This window comes from Aulonocara sp. 'chitande type north' Nkhata Bay, linkage group LG12, assembly GCF_057382095.1.
Source record: "Aulonocara sp. 'chitande type north' Nkhata Bay isolate Kocher_YH1m ecotype deep benthic linkage group LG12, A_spYH_male_GT1.1, whole genome shotgun sequence".
Taxonomy (NCBI): domain Eukaryota; kingdom Metazoa; phylum Chordata; class Actinopteri; order Cichliformes; family Cichlidae; genus Aulonocara; species Aulonocara sp. 'chitande type north' Nkhata Bay.
In genome coordinates this window covers 12,864,957-12,884,362 of record NC_141355.1, presented here as the reverse complement: position 1 = coordinate 12,884,362, position 19,406 = coordinate 12,864,957, and the positions used below count along the sequence as shown (strand labels likewise).

At 38.6% G+C, this 19,406-nt stretch overlaps 1 protein-coding gene across 1 annotated transcript; it reads right to left on the bottom strand.

Moving 5' to 3' along the window:
• LOC147317016 (uncharacterized) lies at positions 1-19,389 on the bottom strand. The gene is made up of 6 exons (XM_086312854.1): positions 19,322-19,389; positions 6,116-6,172; positions 3,391-4,437; positions 2,709-2,864; positions 2,502-2,594; positions 1-1,428 (listed from the first exon to the last, which is right to left on the bottom strand). Exons 1-6 carry the CDS (start codon positions 19,340-19,342, stop codon positions 1,129-1,131), a joined length of 1,674 nt encoding a protein of 557 aa, XP_086168980.1. The 5' UTR covers positions 19,343-19,389; the 3' UTR covers positions 1-1,128.
• Positions 19,390-19,406: the final 17 nt, after the last annotated feature.

Sequence of the window (19,406 nt, the reverse complement as noted above, 5' to 3'; positions counted from 1 at the left end):
ATAGTTAAACAGTGAAAATAAACCAGAAATCCACTTAGAAAACATTTGTACTAAGTGTTCAGTAAATGTTAACTTTCAGTGTTCAAACTTTCATGCAGTAAACACATTTAAGATTAATTTTACACATACAGGACTCAAAATGGTTAACAATTTTTGAAACAGAGTCAACATGTTTAACATTGTTAGGTATTTTAGTACCATGGTAGCATTTACTGGATATTGTTTTATAGTGACATTATGCAGGAAAACTCTGTCATTCAATAAGGCCCCTTTGTTTTAATTATTTTTCTCTTTGACCCAAGAATTGATGTGTGAGAATCACAGGCTGGTACAAGGTTGAAATACCACAGAGATCACTCCCTCAGCTACATTAGTTTCTTAATCTTTTAGACGCCTGTTGAAGGCCAAATGGTTTGTTTCAGATTTCACTAATGTAAGAACTCTTCGTTTTGTGCCTTGAAAATATGTCGCTGAGATAATCACAATTGTAGCTGAACTAATAAACTATACAAAGGATGCTTCTTCACCCAAGGGCAGGAAGACGCTGCCTTATCTTGGTCTGTACTGGTTTAAACTGATAAATCTGCTGTCTCATGAATTTTACCCTCTATATAAACTGTTGTACTTGTGAATAAAGTTGAGTCACTTTGGGAAGACAATCTAAAGCAGTCTCTGTTTTCTTGTTCTCCCAAGCTGCTCCCGAGCTGCTCGTACTAACACGCTGAATGGCATGCTTGAATATTACTTGAGAATATATTTGACTGTGTTACAGACTAAGGGACATTCTCTGCTGATAGGTGAAGGTACATTCTCTGCTGATAGACGTCCACGCCTCGGAGGAAGCCGATCCACGGAGTTGGCCCTGGAAACAGTTTCCTTCAAACATAATGCTGGTTCATTCATCAGCACATCTCTTTGAGGATTAAATGCAGGATAAGTTTTAAGGACAGGGTAGTACAACAACTGTCAAGACACATTTCTTGAATATAATATCAAAAATAACTAGATAGAAAAAAATTAGTGTCTTCTATTTTTTATCAACACTATCATTTTTTTCCCAGTGGACTTCCAAATACAAAGTAACACAATCTGAATAAAATTTCTTAGTGCTCAAAACAAGTGACATCTTTAGAACATACTGTTCTTGAGACTTACTTTTGCACTGGCTCTCAGTCCATCAAGATCAAGCAACAGCTTCTGAAAGACTTCGAAAGTATATTTCAGTTCCTTGCAATAGCTCAGATTGAGAGCATATATTATGCCCATGAGTAACGCACAGCAACTTGGGATATCCGGGCCCTCCAGGATTTTTGTTCCTTCTACCACAATGGTTGCAGTCTTGTGGTCAGATCCAGGGGTATACCGGTCACCGATGATGGCAATTTTCATCACCTGCCTTTCTAGGTTGGCCTCAAATTCTTCTGTGTCCTTGTAAAGCACATTTTAAAAATAGGTTAGTTGATTATAGTGTTGCAGGAATTGCTGTCTTGTGTGTGACTGGGTGCAGTAAGGAGTGTATGTGATGTGTGTGTGAGCATGCGCGTGAAGGAAACGCGGGGCGCGAAAGAGGGAAAAGAGAGAGAGAGAGCGTGTCATGGGTAGAGAGGGCGACCGGGAGCAGCGTTCTAATGGGCTACAGGCTATGCAGTGTGTTTTCAAAGTGTGCAGTACTGTTATTAAAGCCTCATCTCTTCAGTACTCTCCGGTGCCTCGGCTGATTTCTGTCTGCCTCACTACTCCACAAAAGTGAAGGGAGTTAACCCCGGAGGAGGACAAACTTCGGCCCTGGAGGAAGCATCTCCCCTCGCGTCTCCCGACCACGGTCAGAGGACTGACGGCGAGGAATGGTTAACAATAGATTAGACTTTTATCCTTGCTGAATCTTAATAATTCAGAAGATCAGTGCACACACACACACACACACACACACACACACACATACACACACACACACACTGACCCAAATAGGATGCATCAATAAGCATGAGACAAAATTATGGTATCATAAGACAAATCAATAAAAACACAGCCCGTTTTTTGTTTTGATTTTTTTTAACCACACAACATGAACAACATTTTCTATGACCAGTTTGACCTGCTCTACCTAAATCGATTTCTAACATGGGATTTACTTGCTTAATGTGAGGTTCACTTGTGTAGGCCTAAAGACAACATTCTAGTTTGTTTTTAAGAAAACTAAACAACAGTATGCCAGGTTTGGTCATCAATTTAGAATGTAAAACTAAGGAAAACAATAAACTCAAATCGAACATATACATAATTATTAGCTTTGACATATTGGATTAGCTGAAATGATTAAGTGAAACGCTACAATCATTAGTTGAATTGTTCAAGGAGCCTTTTGCCATGCCCAACACCTAAGCTGAATAGGCCATTGCTATGATATTATTGGTCAGGGTGTGACCTTAAGTGAAAAATATTTACAAATTTACACTGTGATTGTGTGGATTTATTTGTGTTTAAGATGCTGAATTACTTACACCAAACTCCATGAAAAGGTCTTCTTCCTTCTCTCCAAGGTATGTGATAAGGCAGGGGATGGCTACTTCTCTGCGCATTTCAATTGTATTGTGCTATTCAAGAAAAAAAAAGATAAAGTATGAGTATAAACTACATGGGTGACTGCCAACAAAGTGCATTTCAAAGATAACACAAAGTGCAACACAAAGTCTAAATAGTTATCATACCTCAAGAAGCATGTCCTTGATCTGCCTGATTCTCACTCCTTTAGCTCCTCCCCTTGATGAAACGACATCCATCAGTTTTGGGATGCAATGGTCAAGTTTAGCCATTAACGTGGATTCCAGGCTTACAGTGGTTATTCTCTTGAACTCTTCCTTTATCTGTAGATGACACAAACAGAAGAATTAATCCTTGCAGACAATTAGCTATATTGCATTAATGAATGTTCTAATACATTAGTTAAAGAGGAACAACTAAATCTGTATGAACCACAGCAGTAAAATGGACAACATCAAAATGGCCCACTATTACTGATTGTTTTTTCCCCATACTCTTTAAATGAGTCACTTGTGAAAACCTGGACCAGTTAAATACTCTGTTATAGGAAACTGCAGACTTCACCAAAATTATCTTTAAAAGAAACCTGTTGTTTTTAAAGCATTTAGGATAAACTTGCTTTAAACTGATAATCCACCACATTCATCTTTTTTTTTTCTGTAATGTTGGAGTCATGTTTCTGCTTATTTACTGTTGCATTCAAAAATATTTGTGTATGAGAATGTTTATTTATTTATTTTTTTACTTTGTGCATTAGGATTAAGATTGTAATCAGAAAATCAAATATAGAACATATGGGGAGTGATATGAGTGTATTATGTATGAAATGTAAGAGAAAATTTTTGTTACCTGTGTCGCATCAAATAATGCAGGCCAACGCTCCATGAAGTTCCTGATAGCGGGTGCCTCATATACGATTTCTTGCCTGCGAAGAGAGAATGTCTTACCCATTTTCCCTGCAATCACCTGGCAATTATCCCTCTTCATCACTTCACACAAGAGGTCCACTCTTTCCTTCTCCAAACTTCCACTTGTTTCCCCTTGAGGATGTGGAGGTAGGTAATTTACTTCAGCCTTTTTAGGCTTTTTAACATTTTTAGCAGGAGCCTGCTCATGTGCTGGTTTCCTCTTGAGTGAGTTCACCACAATTTCGGGGCAGCCAGTACCTCGAAGATTGGATCTGAAGTTGTTCATTTTATATTTGAGGCGCTGAATCCATCCATAACATCCATGAAAAGAACCTGGTTCTTTGAGGCAGGGATGTTTTTTAGTCAAGGTCTCTGCTACTTGATTTAGTTGTGCACTTGATGGATAAGCAGTGTACTCAAAAATAGCCTCAGCTAAACTTCCAAGGATGTCTGGAAGTAGTGTGATGAGATCTTTAGTACCAAAAACAGTCCCAGAACAAATGAAGTTTTGATTGCCGGACTGCAGCAGAATCTCCGTACTGGTAGAGAAACGAGGGATTGGAAATTCTATGGGCCATCCATTTGATCGCTGGACTGGTATTTCTGTCTCTAATTCTGAAGAGACAGGCAATGTGTCATGTGACAATGCAGATGAGCAGGCATCATCAGAAAATTGAAGAGGATCATCAGCAAGGCTTGTAAAGGATCTGTCTACATCTGTTAAGGTCAGAGTTAGTGTAGGAGGTTCCTGGATATAGATCACCTTGATAGTGTCCTTATCCTTAATGTCAGTTGTTGAAAGCAAGGAGAAAAACTCATTACCAAAATCAGCATCCTTGTAATGAAAACAGAAATCCCCAGAAATCCTAAATGTATCTTGAACAACTGAATGAAGTTCCTCAACTGTTCCAGGGATTCCAGATGGTAATGCCAGTTTCTCGACATCATGTTCTGAAAGAATCACTCGTAGATGGGCTGGTTGTGACATCTGTAATAATAAAAAAAAAAGGTTTAAAATGTTTCAGTGAGCACCATAACAATGAAGGTAAGTAAAAAATGCACAATAGCGTTTCCCACAGAGTTGGCTTCACAAAATACCAGGCCAACACCAAACTCTATTCCTTCTAATTTTTCTCAATCTGTTTTAAATGCAAACATGAAGACTACATTATAACAACGTCAACAACAATATCATACTATGTTCTTGCACTTTATTTGCATCTTGTACCCACATCTTAATGTAATGTCAAGGCTGATCATCATATAAAAGTTACAAATGAGAAAACCCTGTTACTGTCTTTTTGTTCTGGACTTTTGTTGACTTCCAAATTTGACAAGTCAAGGCTATGTTGGCATTCTATGGGACATAAATGTAACGTTTCAGGGTTACAATGCTTTTTCCACCAAGCATGTAAGGTGTTAAGGGGAAGATATCAGACAGCTCTGATGGCTCTAGCACTTTCACAGTGTGTGTTTTCTCAAGAACATAGCTCCTGAGATGCTCAATTGACCAAGCACTTAAGCATTTAACAATGAATACAAGCATGCCCTTCAAAACAACTATTTGGATCAACTCTCCAAAATCTGTCACACCACCTGTCGAGCCATTAGCCAAAATCATGCCAACTGCATACTTTGTGCCGCTATAACATACATTGTTGGCTATCTGAATGCGTGTTTCACCAGCAAATTTAGCATGCAGTGCTTCCTTGATGTCTTCTCTTAGCACAGTAACATCTACAGTAGACTAGAAAAGCGCTATACAAATGCAGGCCATTTACCATTTTACCTCCTCCTCCAAGCTCACAAGGTCTTTCAGCAGTGGCTCCAGTACAGTACTGTAACCAAATCTTTTCACATCATCAGCCTTGCAGAGAATTGCTAAGAAGATGGAGGTCAGTGAAGATCTGAGCTGTGCAGGAATATCAGCTATCACCCAGTACACAGCAGTGACTTTGTGTTTTTTCCTTGACGTACCCAAGGGATTGCATATTTCAAAGTCATCAATATACAGAATAATAGCAATGGTAGGATCTTCTCCAGAAAACAACTCATTTGTTTTATAATAAATGCCATCACAAAATGCCCTGTACTGTGTTCCATCTTTACCTTGAGGTTTTTCATCATGCAAGATCAAATCCTGGATCTCTTTCCGTGTCATAGCCTGAAGCAATGACTTCAGAATAGGAACATACTGGAAGCTTCTGTCTGCCTCCCTACTAAGTGCATACTCCACTGGTTCCACTACAGCAAACTGCTCCCTAAAATATGCCCTTCTCTTGTAGGCAGAAGAAAGTGAACCACCACTACACAAGGTGGAGGTAAAGGGGTTGGCCTCACAAAGCTCTGTCACCATATCTGACACAACAGATTCATCTATCTCACAATTGTTCTTCCTCAGACAGGACTGTAAAATCTCTTTTATGAGGGGGCCTGATGCTGTTTCGGTGATAAAGTGTAATTCCTCAATAATCTCATCAATACACTTGTTAGATACGTTAAATTTGCTCTCCAGTTTTAGAAACAACAATGCCATGTTTTTTTCAATGATATTTGGTAGATCTCTCACATCATCATCGTTACCTTGACCATCATTGGTAATCGATAATTCCTCATCCTGAACATCCATATTACTACAATCTTCTGTGTTTGAAGAACACACATACCTTTTTAACAGGTTTTCCTTGAAGTCTTGCAGTGAATGAGGAGTATGCCTTCGGCTTCTGTGGGAGGCAAATGTTCCATAAACATTAGTGCTGAAATTGCAGTTTTTAAATACACAAATGACCGTTTCGTGTTTTTTCAAATGTCGACCAAGGTGCTCGAAAAACATTTTTTCTGTGGAGATTGCACTGGTGCTACAACACTGGCAAGTGAAAGACAGAGTTTCTGCAGATGTGACTCGTTCCTGAGTTTCCTGAGAGTGATTTCTTGATAGATGTGATCTAAGGCTACCCCAAGTTTTGAAGGAACAAAAACAATCTTGGTGAGGACATGGGAGACATCCCCCTCCATAACTATGGCGTAATCTATAATGTTTTAGCAGCCCTGTTTTTGTAGTGTTTTTGTAGTTAGAAATGTACACATTTTGCACACCCAGCCCATTTTGTAAAAATGTGTACTAACTTAACAAACTACTAATGACCCTAGATAATCATACTATGTACAAACTGCTTACGTAAAGTCTTAATGTCAAGTAGGTTTACATAGCCTATGCCAGAATGATGCTGTCGGAATCACATTAACAATATTTCACACAACCTGTGTTAGAAAAAGTAATAAAGCTAGATACAACTTTAAAGATCAAGAACAATACATACTTTAAGCTGTATCACAATAGTAACCACAATAAAATGTAATATTATTTATGGCGTCTCGTTATGCAAGTTTTATAAAGACATAAAATAAGTGAGCCAGACAGAAAAAAAAGGTTTCTATGGTTATCCCACTGACAAAGCTATTCACAGCTTAAAGGCTTCTAATGTTGGTTTTTAAAAAAAGTCAGCCTAAAAAAAGTCACAATTTCTGATCAAAATTAGATTGCATTGTGTAGCAAAACTTCAACCATGCTTTTCCTAGCCACAGCAACACTATCTAGCTAAAGACTTTTGTCAAATGAAACTTTATAAGTCTTAACCACACCTGTGCTAAAGTTTAGAATGGCTAGCATTAGCTACATGTGGTAGTGTAAAATATTTCCTCAAGTGTATCAGCATAACATCATACACAAATCCACCAATGTGACTAGCACAAATCCTTTGCTTTAGTAGAACTGTTATTTGTAAATTAAATGTTACTTACCTTGAAATTTCTTTTACATAAGCTTGCAAGTCCGCCATGCAAGCACAGTCTTAATATGTGAATTTGCCCGGGTACGTTAAGTGGGTAGGGGAGGGAACTTGAAATCAGAAGTTAAAATGGAGAAAAAATAAGTTATCTATTCAATTTCTTTGAGTAATTGCAACTTGAATTTTGTTTTGGACACATTAATATTGGGATTTAATTTCATATTACATACAAAATTAATTTGATGTAATTACCAAAATTATTAATTCATCACAACCCCAAAAATAAAGTTTGCAACTTAGAAGATCTATCTTAATCAGTAAATTGAATTTTTATCTTGCAACCATGGATTTAATCAAGTGGTGGTAAACGGCCTGATGAATTAGCGCTTTGGGGTCCTAGGAACTAGTAAAGCGCTATATAAATACAGACCATTTACATCTGAGTAAAGTGCTCAGGCATTGAAATTAAGTTTTAATTCATATGGAAAATACCTGATTCATTCACTATCTGTGTATAAAAGGCTCTGGGAATTTATGTTCTGCAATATTGTGTGGGGTGGAGCCATAGGAAATGACATAGGCGGAAGTTTAGGGTACCGCGCAGTGTTGCCAACTTAGCGACTTTGTCGCTATATTTAGCGAGTTTTCAGACCCCTTAGTGACTTTTTTTTTTAAACCAAAAAAAGTCGCTAAAAAAGACGTGAAAGCGCGTATCGCTTTTACTCTGAACAAGCAGCGGGTGCTGTAACGCAGTCAGTTCTTTTACTCTTTTACTCTTATGCTGTTACTCTTATGCTGTTTTGTGTGTGTGTTTACTTATAAACACACACACAAAGTAACTCCACCAGAGTGCCTATTTCGGGTCACTTTTGCCGGTCCAAGCCCGGGTAAAGGAGCAGGGTTGGAATTGTGACATTAAAAAAAACAATAATTGCTAAAATAAATTTAATTTGTAGTTCTAAATAAACTCTAAATGCATTTAGGACGTTTTTTTACTCACTTTATGTCTCTTCCACGATGTTATTTCTCTCTCCAACAACATAGGTTACAATTAGATTAGCATGACCAATTTTGCAAATTAGGCGATGACGTCATTTAGCGACTTCTAGCGACTTTTAGGACAACCAATAGCGATTTTCCTTACTGAGGAGTTGGCAACACTGGTAACGCGCTGCTAATCCAGAAGGGGAGATTGTTTTCCGTGTTAGTTCTGTTTACCTTGTAAGCTATGTTCCAGGGGCCCGTTCTTCGTACCTCGCTAAGTAAGTTAGCTGGATTAGATTGTTGACGATTTCGCGTGATCTTGGATCGTTCGGTTCCCCGAAGCTCATCCGGGACTTGCTGTCATAGCAACAGAGCCGTAAGCGTAAACCTGCTCGGGAGCAGGTTTACTTTATGTAAACAGGATTAGATCGCGGCCACGCAGGCATGTCCGCTTCAGTTATACGAAAGCAACAGCGATATTCCACCACTGTTTCCACCATAAATAAATAACATCAATGTAACTAAAGATAATGCAGCACTTGATCCTGTTATTGATGTCACACAGATACATACAGGTCATTTCCTAAAAAAGGGAAATGTACTATTAACATTCTATTACATGTATGTGATTATTACAGATGTAATTCATATTTCAGAGTAGTAATAGTAAATTACTTCATGTAAGCAAGATGAGAGACCACGGCTATAAAAGCGAAGGTGGATTTGGGAAGCCTGTCGCAGCCATGTCCTGTCCGTATACGCGAGCCACCCATTGCGGAAGGTGCAAGATTGATAAGGAGAGTCCTCAGAATTCAGCGTATATTGCGGGATAGACAGGATCCTTTAGCTCAGCGCGACAGTGTGCTCATTGAGAGATATCGATATTCCCGTGAGGGTATTATTTACTTAACCAACTTGTTGACGAGGGGGTGCAGGACCACCACCTGTCTTTTTTTTTGCTCTGCCCTTTTCTTGGTTGCTGTTATGAACAAACTAACAGATTATTCCAGGGTCTCTTTCCAAGAGACTAAAAGCAATATAAGTGATAAATATTACCATTCTGTAGAATATTCTTATATTTCACTTTTACTTGTTCCCATGTTCTAGTGGGTCCTGTTGTGGCTCCAATGTGAAAGGGGATATAATATAACATAATTTAACATAATATAATATAATGTAATATATTATTGGATAATATAGTGTAATATAATAAATCTACCCTACCGCCTACTGGTGTTGGCCAGAGGGGCCGATGGCGCGATATGGCAGCCTGGCTTCTGTCAGTCTGCCCCAGGGCAGCTGTGGCTACACCTGTAGCTGCCTCCACCAGTGTGTGAATGTGAGAGTGACTGAATAGTGGCATTGTCATGCGCTTTGGGTGCCTTGAAAAGCGCTATATCAATCCACTCCATTATTATTGTTATTATTAAATTACTTACGAGTTTAATTTGTCAGCAACTTTCTGCCAGCCCTCTCTCCTTGCTTTTGCAGCCTTTGCAGTGTTCCCTTGCGTTCTGATTAAACTCTGAAACTCCTGAAATCCCTCACTCAAGAGTTCTTGCTCTGCTGCCGAAAAATACCGAGCGCGCTCCTTCGACATTTTCGCCGACCAATCAGAGGGTTGCCGATCAATGTTTCTACTATCGATGCGTAGCCCCTTTTACGACACCCAGTGATCTCACATTACTTCATCCAGCTGTACTAATCGTCAACAGCAGGTGTGTTCGGAGAACCGGGATAGCGAGCTCACGGTTAGCGCGATGATTTGGTCTTGGATGTGTCATTTGATCTTGGATGTAGTAAGCCACGTACGAAGAACGGGCCCCTGGGCCCTGTTTCAGAAAGCCGGTTTAGTGCAAACTCTGAGTAAGTATACCCTGAGTTAACGAAAACTCTGGGTTTTCGGTTTCACAAAGCGAGTTTAGATTAATTCTGAGTGAGTTACTATGACGACACACTCCGTGAAGCTAACCTGCCCCCTAGCAGGTTTACTTCAACTAACCCTGACGTTCTCCGCCTCTTTGTCAGAAACCTGACTGTAGGAAGTGTCAGACATGGCGTGTCCCTTCCTTGAAGAGCCAGTAGATGTTGAAGCCCAAATTCTCCGCAGAGCTCTCCGCCGGGAGAGAGTGATTAGAGCGCGTTTGGACATTTTATCATTTCCTGATGATTTTCTGTGTGAACGTTACCGTTTTTCAGCACAATCTATAATTTATTTGAATAACATCCTCAGGCCTAATATTGCTCATGTGACACATCGCGGACATTCTCTCAGTTCTGTACATATTATTGTGTGGATGCTTTAAGCATCCACACAATAATATGTAAAATGTTCTCAAATTATTGGGCTATTCAGGTATGATTCAGCTTTTTCAAATCTTTTACCGTTTTACTTTTATGCCTCTTAAAGTTTTCAGTTGCAAAATTTAGATTTTTCACAAAATACATGCGTTGTTATGGTTGCTATGCACTTGGCTTCCAGTGTGCCACTGAAGGTTTTGCAGTCTTCTCTTCATGTCCGAACAACTTCTTGCTACTTGCTCAATTTTCACTCAACTTCCACAAATTATACATCAAAACTTAGGTATTTTTGCTGGGTTTCCGAAAATGTCACTATCATTGTTGTGGGATTTATAAAATTTTGGCAAATCTCGTCAGACCAACACAAAGTCGCAAAACTCTCCATAGAAAGTCAATGGAGAGCTTGTTCAAAATCACTGCTTGATTTCTGTAATGAGAGGCATATTCGAATCGTCATATCTCCTTAACGAAGCAAAGTTAAGACATAAGGCTTGTCCCAGTATATCTTCAGACACTCCTGACGCTCACAATTCAAGAATTATTTTCTCACCTATTACCGTTCTGAAATGAGTTAGACTTGTTTGAGGGTAGGAAATTCGTCCTTCGCTCAGATTTCTTCAGATTTCAAACTCTGGAAATGAACCACTTTTTTCTCTCGTCATATCTTTTTAATGGATTTCCACAGAGACCTGAACATTTCCATGATTGTTCACCAAAGCCTGCTGTCTCTTACGGTGAAAGAATGATATTGATACTCCAAATAGATTTAGAGTTAGAAAGCGTTGTTTGAGGGCAAGTCAAGGCAGTTTTTGCTTTGCTCTACTCAGTTATGGTGCATTAGAAGTAATTTATCTTTAATAATTCATATTTTAATGATAAATTGTCAACACTTTAAGATTCCCCCATCTCTTCTGAACAAAACGGTGTAAGAATGACCGTTCTAGCCCCTACGGTTAGGAAATTATGGTCATTTGTTTGAGGGGAGTCGTCATTATGAGAAATAGACTGCAAAAATCCTGTGTCTCTCTGTGCTGCGTGCACCTGTTTTGGCGGGAAAAAGTGCACAGGCTCTCTGATTGGTGGATTCAAATTCAGCAGCTCCAAGGCTGCTTGACTGAGCTAGAAACTTACCTCTCTCCCTGTGTGTGTGTGTGTGTGTGTGTGTGTGTGTGTGTGTGTGTGTGTGTGTGTGTGTGTGTGTGTGTGTGTGTGTGACAGAGAGAGAGAGAGAGAGAGAGAGAGGAAGCCTTTTTATGGGATGATCTCATTGTAAGATTCAAATTCAATATATTTAGACTGGTTGACTGAATTGGATCTTGTGTGTGTCTCTCTCTGTGCATGTGTGTTTCCATATGTGTTCATATTTGTGATTGTGTGGCTGTTATTTTTTTTTTTGCCAATTTTTTTCATTTAACAAGTATATTTGAGGGACCCTTAGCATGTTCAGCATTTTTTCAGCTGTCCATTTTGCTTTTCCAATTTTTCTGTTTAAGTTATTACTATTGTGCTAAATCATACTATTTCTGCTATTTTATAAGATTTGTGCTAAATATAGTATTTCTGTCAAATTATAGTATTTGTGCTAAAACATAGTATTGATTTAAAATTACAATATTCATAGTTCATCACAGTGTCACTGGTAAATCACAGTATTTCTGCTCTGTTGTACTATTTTTCTAAATCATAGTGTTTCTGTAATGCTTAAGTATTTTTGGCTAAATATATTCTTTCTGTTATCTTATACTATTTCTCCTAAATTCTTGTATTTTTGAGAAGTTATCATGTTTCTGGTAAGTTACAATATTTCTGCTAAGTTCTGCTATGCTATTGTATTTCTGCCAAGTATTATGTTTCCTCTAAGATATTGCAGTTCTGCTAAGTTATTCCATTTTAGCAAAGTTCCTTTGCTTCTGCAAAGTTTTTACAATTTCTGCAACTTTTCAGCTTTTTCAGCTAGTTTTTGCATACAGCTTCAGCTTTAAAGCATCCACACTGCATTTTCGCAGGAAATGCAAATTTTTCTAGTTTGTATTGCACTTCGGTTTTTTGCAAACGGGAGCTTTCTGTATAATATTGGTGACGCTGAGCACGTTTCCAAGGCTACCGTTTGTCGGGCAGTCAGGAATGTTACAGTTGCACTGAAACGTCTCCTGTACTCGTTTGTGGTGTTCCCCGGTCATAGACCCACAAGATTTATCAAAGAGGGATTCCACAAAATTGCAGGTATCAGGATGAACAAAACTTAATTCATGATGTGGTGATACTTGAACTACTACTTAAATTTTACATTTATTCTCACGGTTCCCAGGCGTGATTGGCTGTATAGATGGCACTCACATTCCAGTCATTGCTCCTTCAGTAAATGAAGGAGACTATGTGAACAGGAAGTCTTTCCACAGCATTAATGTACAGGTACATAGCTCCCTGTAGCATTTCAAACTAACAAATTATTTCATTATAGTAATGGATGCTAATTTGTGTTCTCTGCACTGTGAAGATCATATGTGATGCTGCCAACATTATCACAAATGTGGAAGCCAACTGCTCAGCCTCTGTGAGTGGTGGTGGTGGAGGACCCCCACCTGTTTTTCGGGCCTCCGCTTTTTTTCTAGTGGCTATAACGGGTCGCATATGAGCATACAGAGTAAGCAAATATGTACTTGTAATGTGCTCAGATAATTTCAATAAGTGCTTACAGAAACAAAATTAATGTAGCCTCTAACTGCAATTGATTTACATCGGACAAACAGACCAAGCACTATGGCTCATAATACAATTACACCTTACCTGTTTGGACTATATTTTTATATTTCATTTTTACTTGCTGCCAGGAACGTTTGGGGCCTGTTGGGTTGCACCTGCGCTCACATCACATCACAAAATAAAATGTATGAAATAAAAAATATAATATAATATAATAAAATAACGTGTTAAATGGGTGGAAATCCCTAGATCAATGTTTAAATTAACACTCACGCATTGACTCTGTCGGCTATGTTTTGCCATGCATGCTCCCTTTCTTTTGCAGCTGAGGCTGTGTTACTTTTTTTCCGCAAAATTTGCATGTTATCGGCATATGCTGCCATCAGAATTTCGGCCTCAAGCGCTGTAAAATACATTGAATGCGCCTTCTTTCCCTCCGTCTCCATGGTGACTCGCTTAATCTGTGTTCCACTAATCAGGGCTTTATGTATCCTCGTGCGCGCGCTTAATTTGGGGTTAAAGCAACTCCGCGTTGATTGAACTAATTGTTATCAGCCTTTCTGAAACCGAATATTCCGAGTTGGACAGTTCGGGGTTACTCAACCCTGAGTATCGTTTTTCACTCTGAGTTTTCTAAACCGGCTTCCTGAAATAGGGCCCTGGTAATGAACTAATCATGCGGGACGGTCCCTCCTACACTGGCCACGATCATGAATGTTATGAACAACTAGTCATGAATCCAAAACTGTGCAGGAATCATGTAAAATATCGAGTATAAAGAAAGAAACCTGAAAAATTGGACTGCAGAGAATGTTGCTCCTTAAAAGCTCCTTTGAGGATGTTTTCATTATATAAAGCATCTGAACAAAAGGGACATTTTTTGTACGAATATTCATATTTAATTGAATATATGTATATACAATAAACTTTAACAAAAGGTTAATTTATAAAAAAGTATAAGGACATTAAAATCCCCTTTGAACGCACGAGGGCAACATATCAGATGCTGAAACTTGTTTTATTATTTTTTAATATATGCAAAATATAAATTTTAAATTTGCTTACTTCACGGATGATGTCCTACAACTTGATGATCATATGGACAATAGATTCCTCCATTTAACACAGATGTACTTTTTGCTGCTTCTTCATGCTCGAAGTCGAAATCACAATGGATGGATGTTTGATTTGGCACAGATTTTATATAATATGTTCTGTCTGACACAACCCTCCAATTTATCCTGCCTGGGACCCACAATAAGAGTAAACTCGCTTGTGATTCCCTAGAGGTGGGTTTGATATTTAATATAATATTATAAATAAATCTCCATAAGATGTAGCTTTGCTAAAACTGACATGCCCGTGACAATAACTGCACCAGCGTTTTTGGACTCTATTAGCTGTGATTGTGTGTTACAGATATACTGTATATTAGAAGTTGGGTGTGGTTAATGAGGCAATCACTTTTTCACACAGGGCCATGTAGGTTTGGATGTTTTCCCTTGATAATAAACGCCTTCATTTAGAAACTGGATTTTCTGAAAAGTAAACAGGCTATACAGAAATACAGTTTCTATATAGGACGGTAGGACCTGAAAGATGGTGAACTATGCCTGAGCAGAGCGAAACTCTGGTGGAGGCCCTGACGAGCAAGTTGAATTGAACTTGTGTTATATTTGTGTAATATTTACATTTGTTTGATAAACTAAAACATGTAAGTGTGACAAACACAAAAAATAGGAAATCAGGAAGGGACACTTTTTCACACCACTGTGCATGGACAATGATCTGTGCTGAGCTTTACAATAATAACCTTTGCTCATGTTTCAGGGATGCTTTAAGAGATCGATATTCAATGCCCTGAGATGACATTGAATTTTAATGATACAGCACCAACTAACAACAACTAAATTTTAATCAACTACATTTCAGAGGAAAATAGTGGGGGTGGGGGTCTATTTATAACTAGTTATGTTCGAGTTAACAGTTTGCATGTTTTATCTACCTTTGCACTTTATATTATGTTAAATTATGTTTACTCTTTTTCAGGACCAACAGTGTTTTCAGGATATCAGATAATTAACTTCATTTCTATTTAGGCAGGCCAAAAAGGGGTGTACCATGGATTTCTTGGCATTATACATAGACAGTTTCTGAGGGCACTTCCTTCCTTAATCCAAAGCTTTCACGCTGACTGTTCCTTCATTTCCCATGGTGCAGAACAGAACACCAGGCCTTTTGCCCTGTAACCTTGAAATATCTCATCGGTGCATTTGTACAGAAGGTTCCAGTGCTTCCTGGATCTAGGAACACGTACAACTCAACTTTTTTTTGCTCCCTAAACAACAGACCTTCAACTGCATGATTACAAGTAAAGTGGAATGGAAATCTCAGTGTCAATGAAACTGAGGTTGCTTAAAGTGATGAAGACAGTCATGAACCCAGTCTAGAAAGTTCATCATAGGCTATTTGTGAAAAGTGTGTGATACAACAAGCTTTGAGAAGAAACATACACACACTCACATCTTCAAAGGCCGTTTCTTATTGATTATATTGGTTAAACTTACACCTGATTATACCCTGATCTGCATTAAGCAATTAAGTATAATTAACTATCATTAATAATGGATTGGATTTATATAGCGCTTTTCAAGGCACCCAAAGCACTTTACAATACCACTATTCATTCACTCTCACATTCACACACTGGTGGAGGCAGCTACAGTTGTAGCCACAGCTGCCCTGGGGCAGACTGGCAGAAGCGAGGCTGCCATATTAAAATCACATATGAATTATGGTTCTGTGTTCAACAGTTAATACCTCTTTCTTTTAATCAGTATCATGTCTAATGTTGAGTTGGCAACGCCTTTTTCATCTTTCACATTCCTGCAGCCACACACAGACACTAATCTGTCAAAGGTCAAAGCTGGATCATGTCTATGGATACAAAATCTGGACATTAAAATTATTTTCTCAAACTGCATTTCTCATTCAACATACTGATCAAACTTAGATTTTAATTATATTTTTAAGACTAAAGATGATTAACTATAAGAAAATATAGATAAGATCTGTTATAGTGCTCTGCATCATTTTAAATATAGAAGGCTAGATGTCTTTACCCTCTCTCATATGTCCAAGAACTGGGACAAGGGGACTCTCAATCCCACCTTGAACTCTATAACAAAAGGGCATGCTTTATAACTAACATTACTCTTGCACTCAGTAACCAGCTGCTTTGCCCTTTTTCCTTTCATCAGACCATGCAGAGGTGCAGCCACAATCCCCCTTCCCCACAGCATTAACTGTATTGTAGAATTTTGATATTTTATGTCCCAGAGCTTCAAGACCATCCACTACACCCTGCAGGGCAAAGAGGAGAGAGACTCAGACAAAAGCAGCAGTATTTCTTATTTTATCATATAAATACACTGAATGCAAGAATACATATTAATCTTCCAAATGGCAAAGGGATGCTCGCAGGATGAATTAGGGTGCAGACACTTAAGACCATGATTATTGCTATGAGGACAGAGAAGGGCACTAGTCTGCATCAATTTATTTTAATGACACTTTATGTGATGACCATGGAGCATACTGAGGCCATTCCAGTTGTAAACCAACTCCCACCAAACAATCCAATCACCAGCATCCTTGACTGGGTCTTCTGCACAGCTGGGGCCATAATGGAGGGAGACCGCTCCCCTGAGAAATACAATAAAACCCTTGAATGACTGGACCAAGCTAAAATTGAGACTTGTCACTATTAGAAAAAAAAAAAAAGAACAAAATGAAACTCTGTGAAACATTCACACAACTCAGTGATTCAGCATTATAACACCTGAATTTGTTTCATAATGTCCTTGTATACCATGTATACCAGTGTTTCTCAGACCTTCCCTACATTTCTTCTTCCACGGTGTTGTTTCTGGAACAAGTGTTCTAATTCACCACCTGTGGGTCTTTTGTAGCCCGTCCCAGGGCATTCATGGTTCCACATCATAATGGATTTTGTCTACCTGCCTACCTCCATTAGCAGGTAATACACCATACTCACTATGGCTGACTATTTTTTCCAAAGCTCTTCCTGAGCTCCCTTCAGCCCCACATGGACCACACGTTCCAACTTCATGGGATACCTGCTGACATTTCACCTCTCACATTTGAAGGGTGTTCTACGTGATCATTGCAGCCAAGATTAGTCTGTCCTGTGGTTTTCACCAGTAGACTAATGGTCACACTGAGAGAACTAGCCAAGAGCAGGAAGCAGTCCTATGGTGCATGGTCCAATTCAACCAATCAACTTGGAGCTCACACTTGGCCTGGGCTGATTAGGCTCACAATTCTATAATCTCCTCTACTACTGGACTATCTCTGTTCAAGGCCTCTCTAGGATATCACCCACCACTGCTTCCAGGTCCAAAGAAATGTGCTGTCTGTTTTTGTTTTTTTGTTTTTTTTTGGGGGGGGGGGGGGGGGGGGGGGGGTTGTCCAGGATAAACATAAACATGACATACAGGATCACCAAGGCAACCTTCCTCAGAACAGCAGAACAGAAGTGATCATCATTTGACCCCTGGCCCCCAACTATGTCAGAAAGTTTGGTTGTCTTCCAAAAATACTCAATTAAGAACATAATCTAAGAAACTGGATCCCCGCTCTACTGGTCTATTTGAAACAGAGTCTCTCATGAACCCTGTCAGATGCGCTGCCAGCTAAAAGACATCCCTTCCACATCTCCCAGCTGAAACTGGTTCAGTCCAATCCTCTGTCTACTAAAGCTGTAAAAGAGATAAAGACAGATACCTTCCCCTACTTAGGTGACTGTATCTAAATTTGATACATATATGTTAGTCTTAAAAGAATGAGGAGGATACACCATGATACACTAAGACTCACTGAACTCAGAAAGCAGAACGTTCTGACAGACAGACTAAAGCTTTTCAGAAAAATAGATAATAACATTCTTCTTTGAAAAAGGGAGCTTCACTTTTTAAATATTTTATACCATCTATATTTGGTGTTTTGTGGTATTTCTAGTATTGCTACATTCACTCTGATCAAGGATTTATTTCTTTAATCTACTGGCAAATTTAAAAGATTGATCATAACGATGATAAAATAATTCTTTTTCATCAATTGTGTTAGGCTCTTCACTTTCTTTTAAACAACTTTATTTTTAAAAATTCTATTCTCAAGGCCTTTACACATCACACATGCAAAATTCATAACAATATTTTGTGCATTCAAAATATTTTTCGGACTGAGCTATTTTTCAACTTTTGTAATTGTTCACATGTTCACACCGACCGCATAATTTCTCTGACATCATTTATTTTTTGAACCAAGCTTGATTTTCTTCATCTAAATAAACTGATCTGACCAGTCAGAACACTGCATTTGGCAACAGCTGAGCTCTTGACTCAAAACAGACACTGGTACTGAAAATACAACAATATGGAAAGAGTAAAATAAAACAGTTTTATCTCAGGCACACAGCTGGATGCTTCTCTGGCTAAGTCGCTTGTCTAATATTATTTGTCTGCCTCCTCAGATGTGCTGCTCCTTAAATCCTGAAACATGTGCAAAAGTGATTCATCCAGCATCCTGGATCACATCATAAAATTCTCCCTTCTGTTGCCTTCTTGTGAGAACTAGGTAAACTATTTATTCCTTTTCCTGTTTAAAAACATCAGGACGAGTTGATCATCACTTGATGTCATTTAAAATTTTTCCACAATGTTCTTTGAAAATACATTTTCTGCAAAAATGCAATCCCTTTAGTGTGTATATAGATTATATAAGTTTAGATCCAAAGAAATTGTAATTTTGTGACAGTGTGCTCTATGTGTCATGGCTTTCAGTCTTTAAAAAAATTTTAAAATTTTGGGAAGGATCATTTTTTCCAAGTAATAGACCTTTCATTGTATTCAACAATCAATAGCTGCATTAATGTGAACAGCTCAGCTCAAAACAAAATTATCTAACAAGCATCATTTTGTGATTTCAAAGAGTAGACGCACTGCAGTCCATGTCTAACAGGAACCTTTCATGATGTTGAATGGAGGGGTGGAGGGAAGTACATCTTGTACTCACCCAAAGGAACATCCCACACATCAGTCACTGTAACTTTATAGATGCCAAATCCTCAGGTGTGAGTGTTCTCTCTGAAATAGATCGA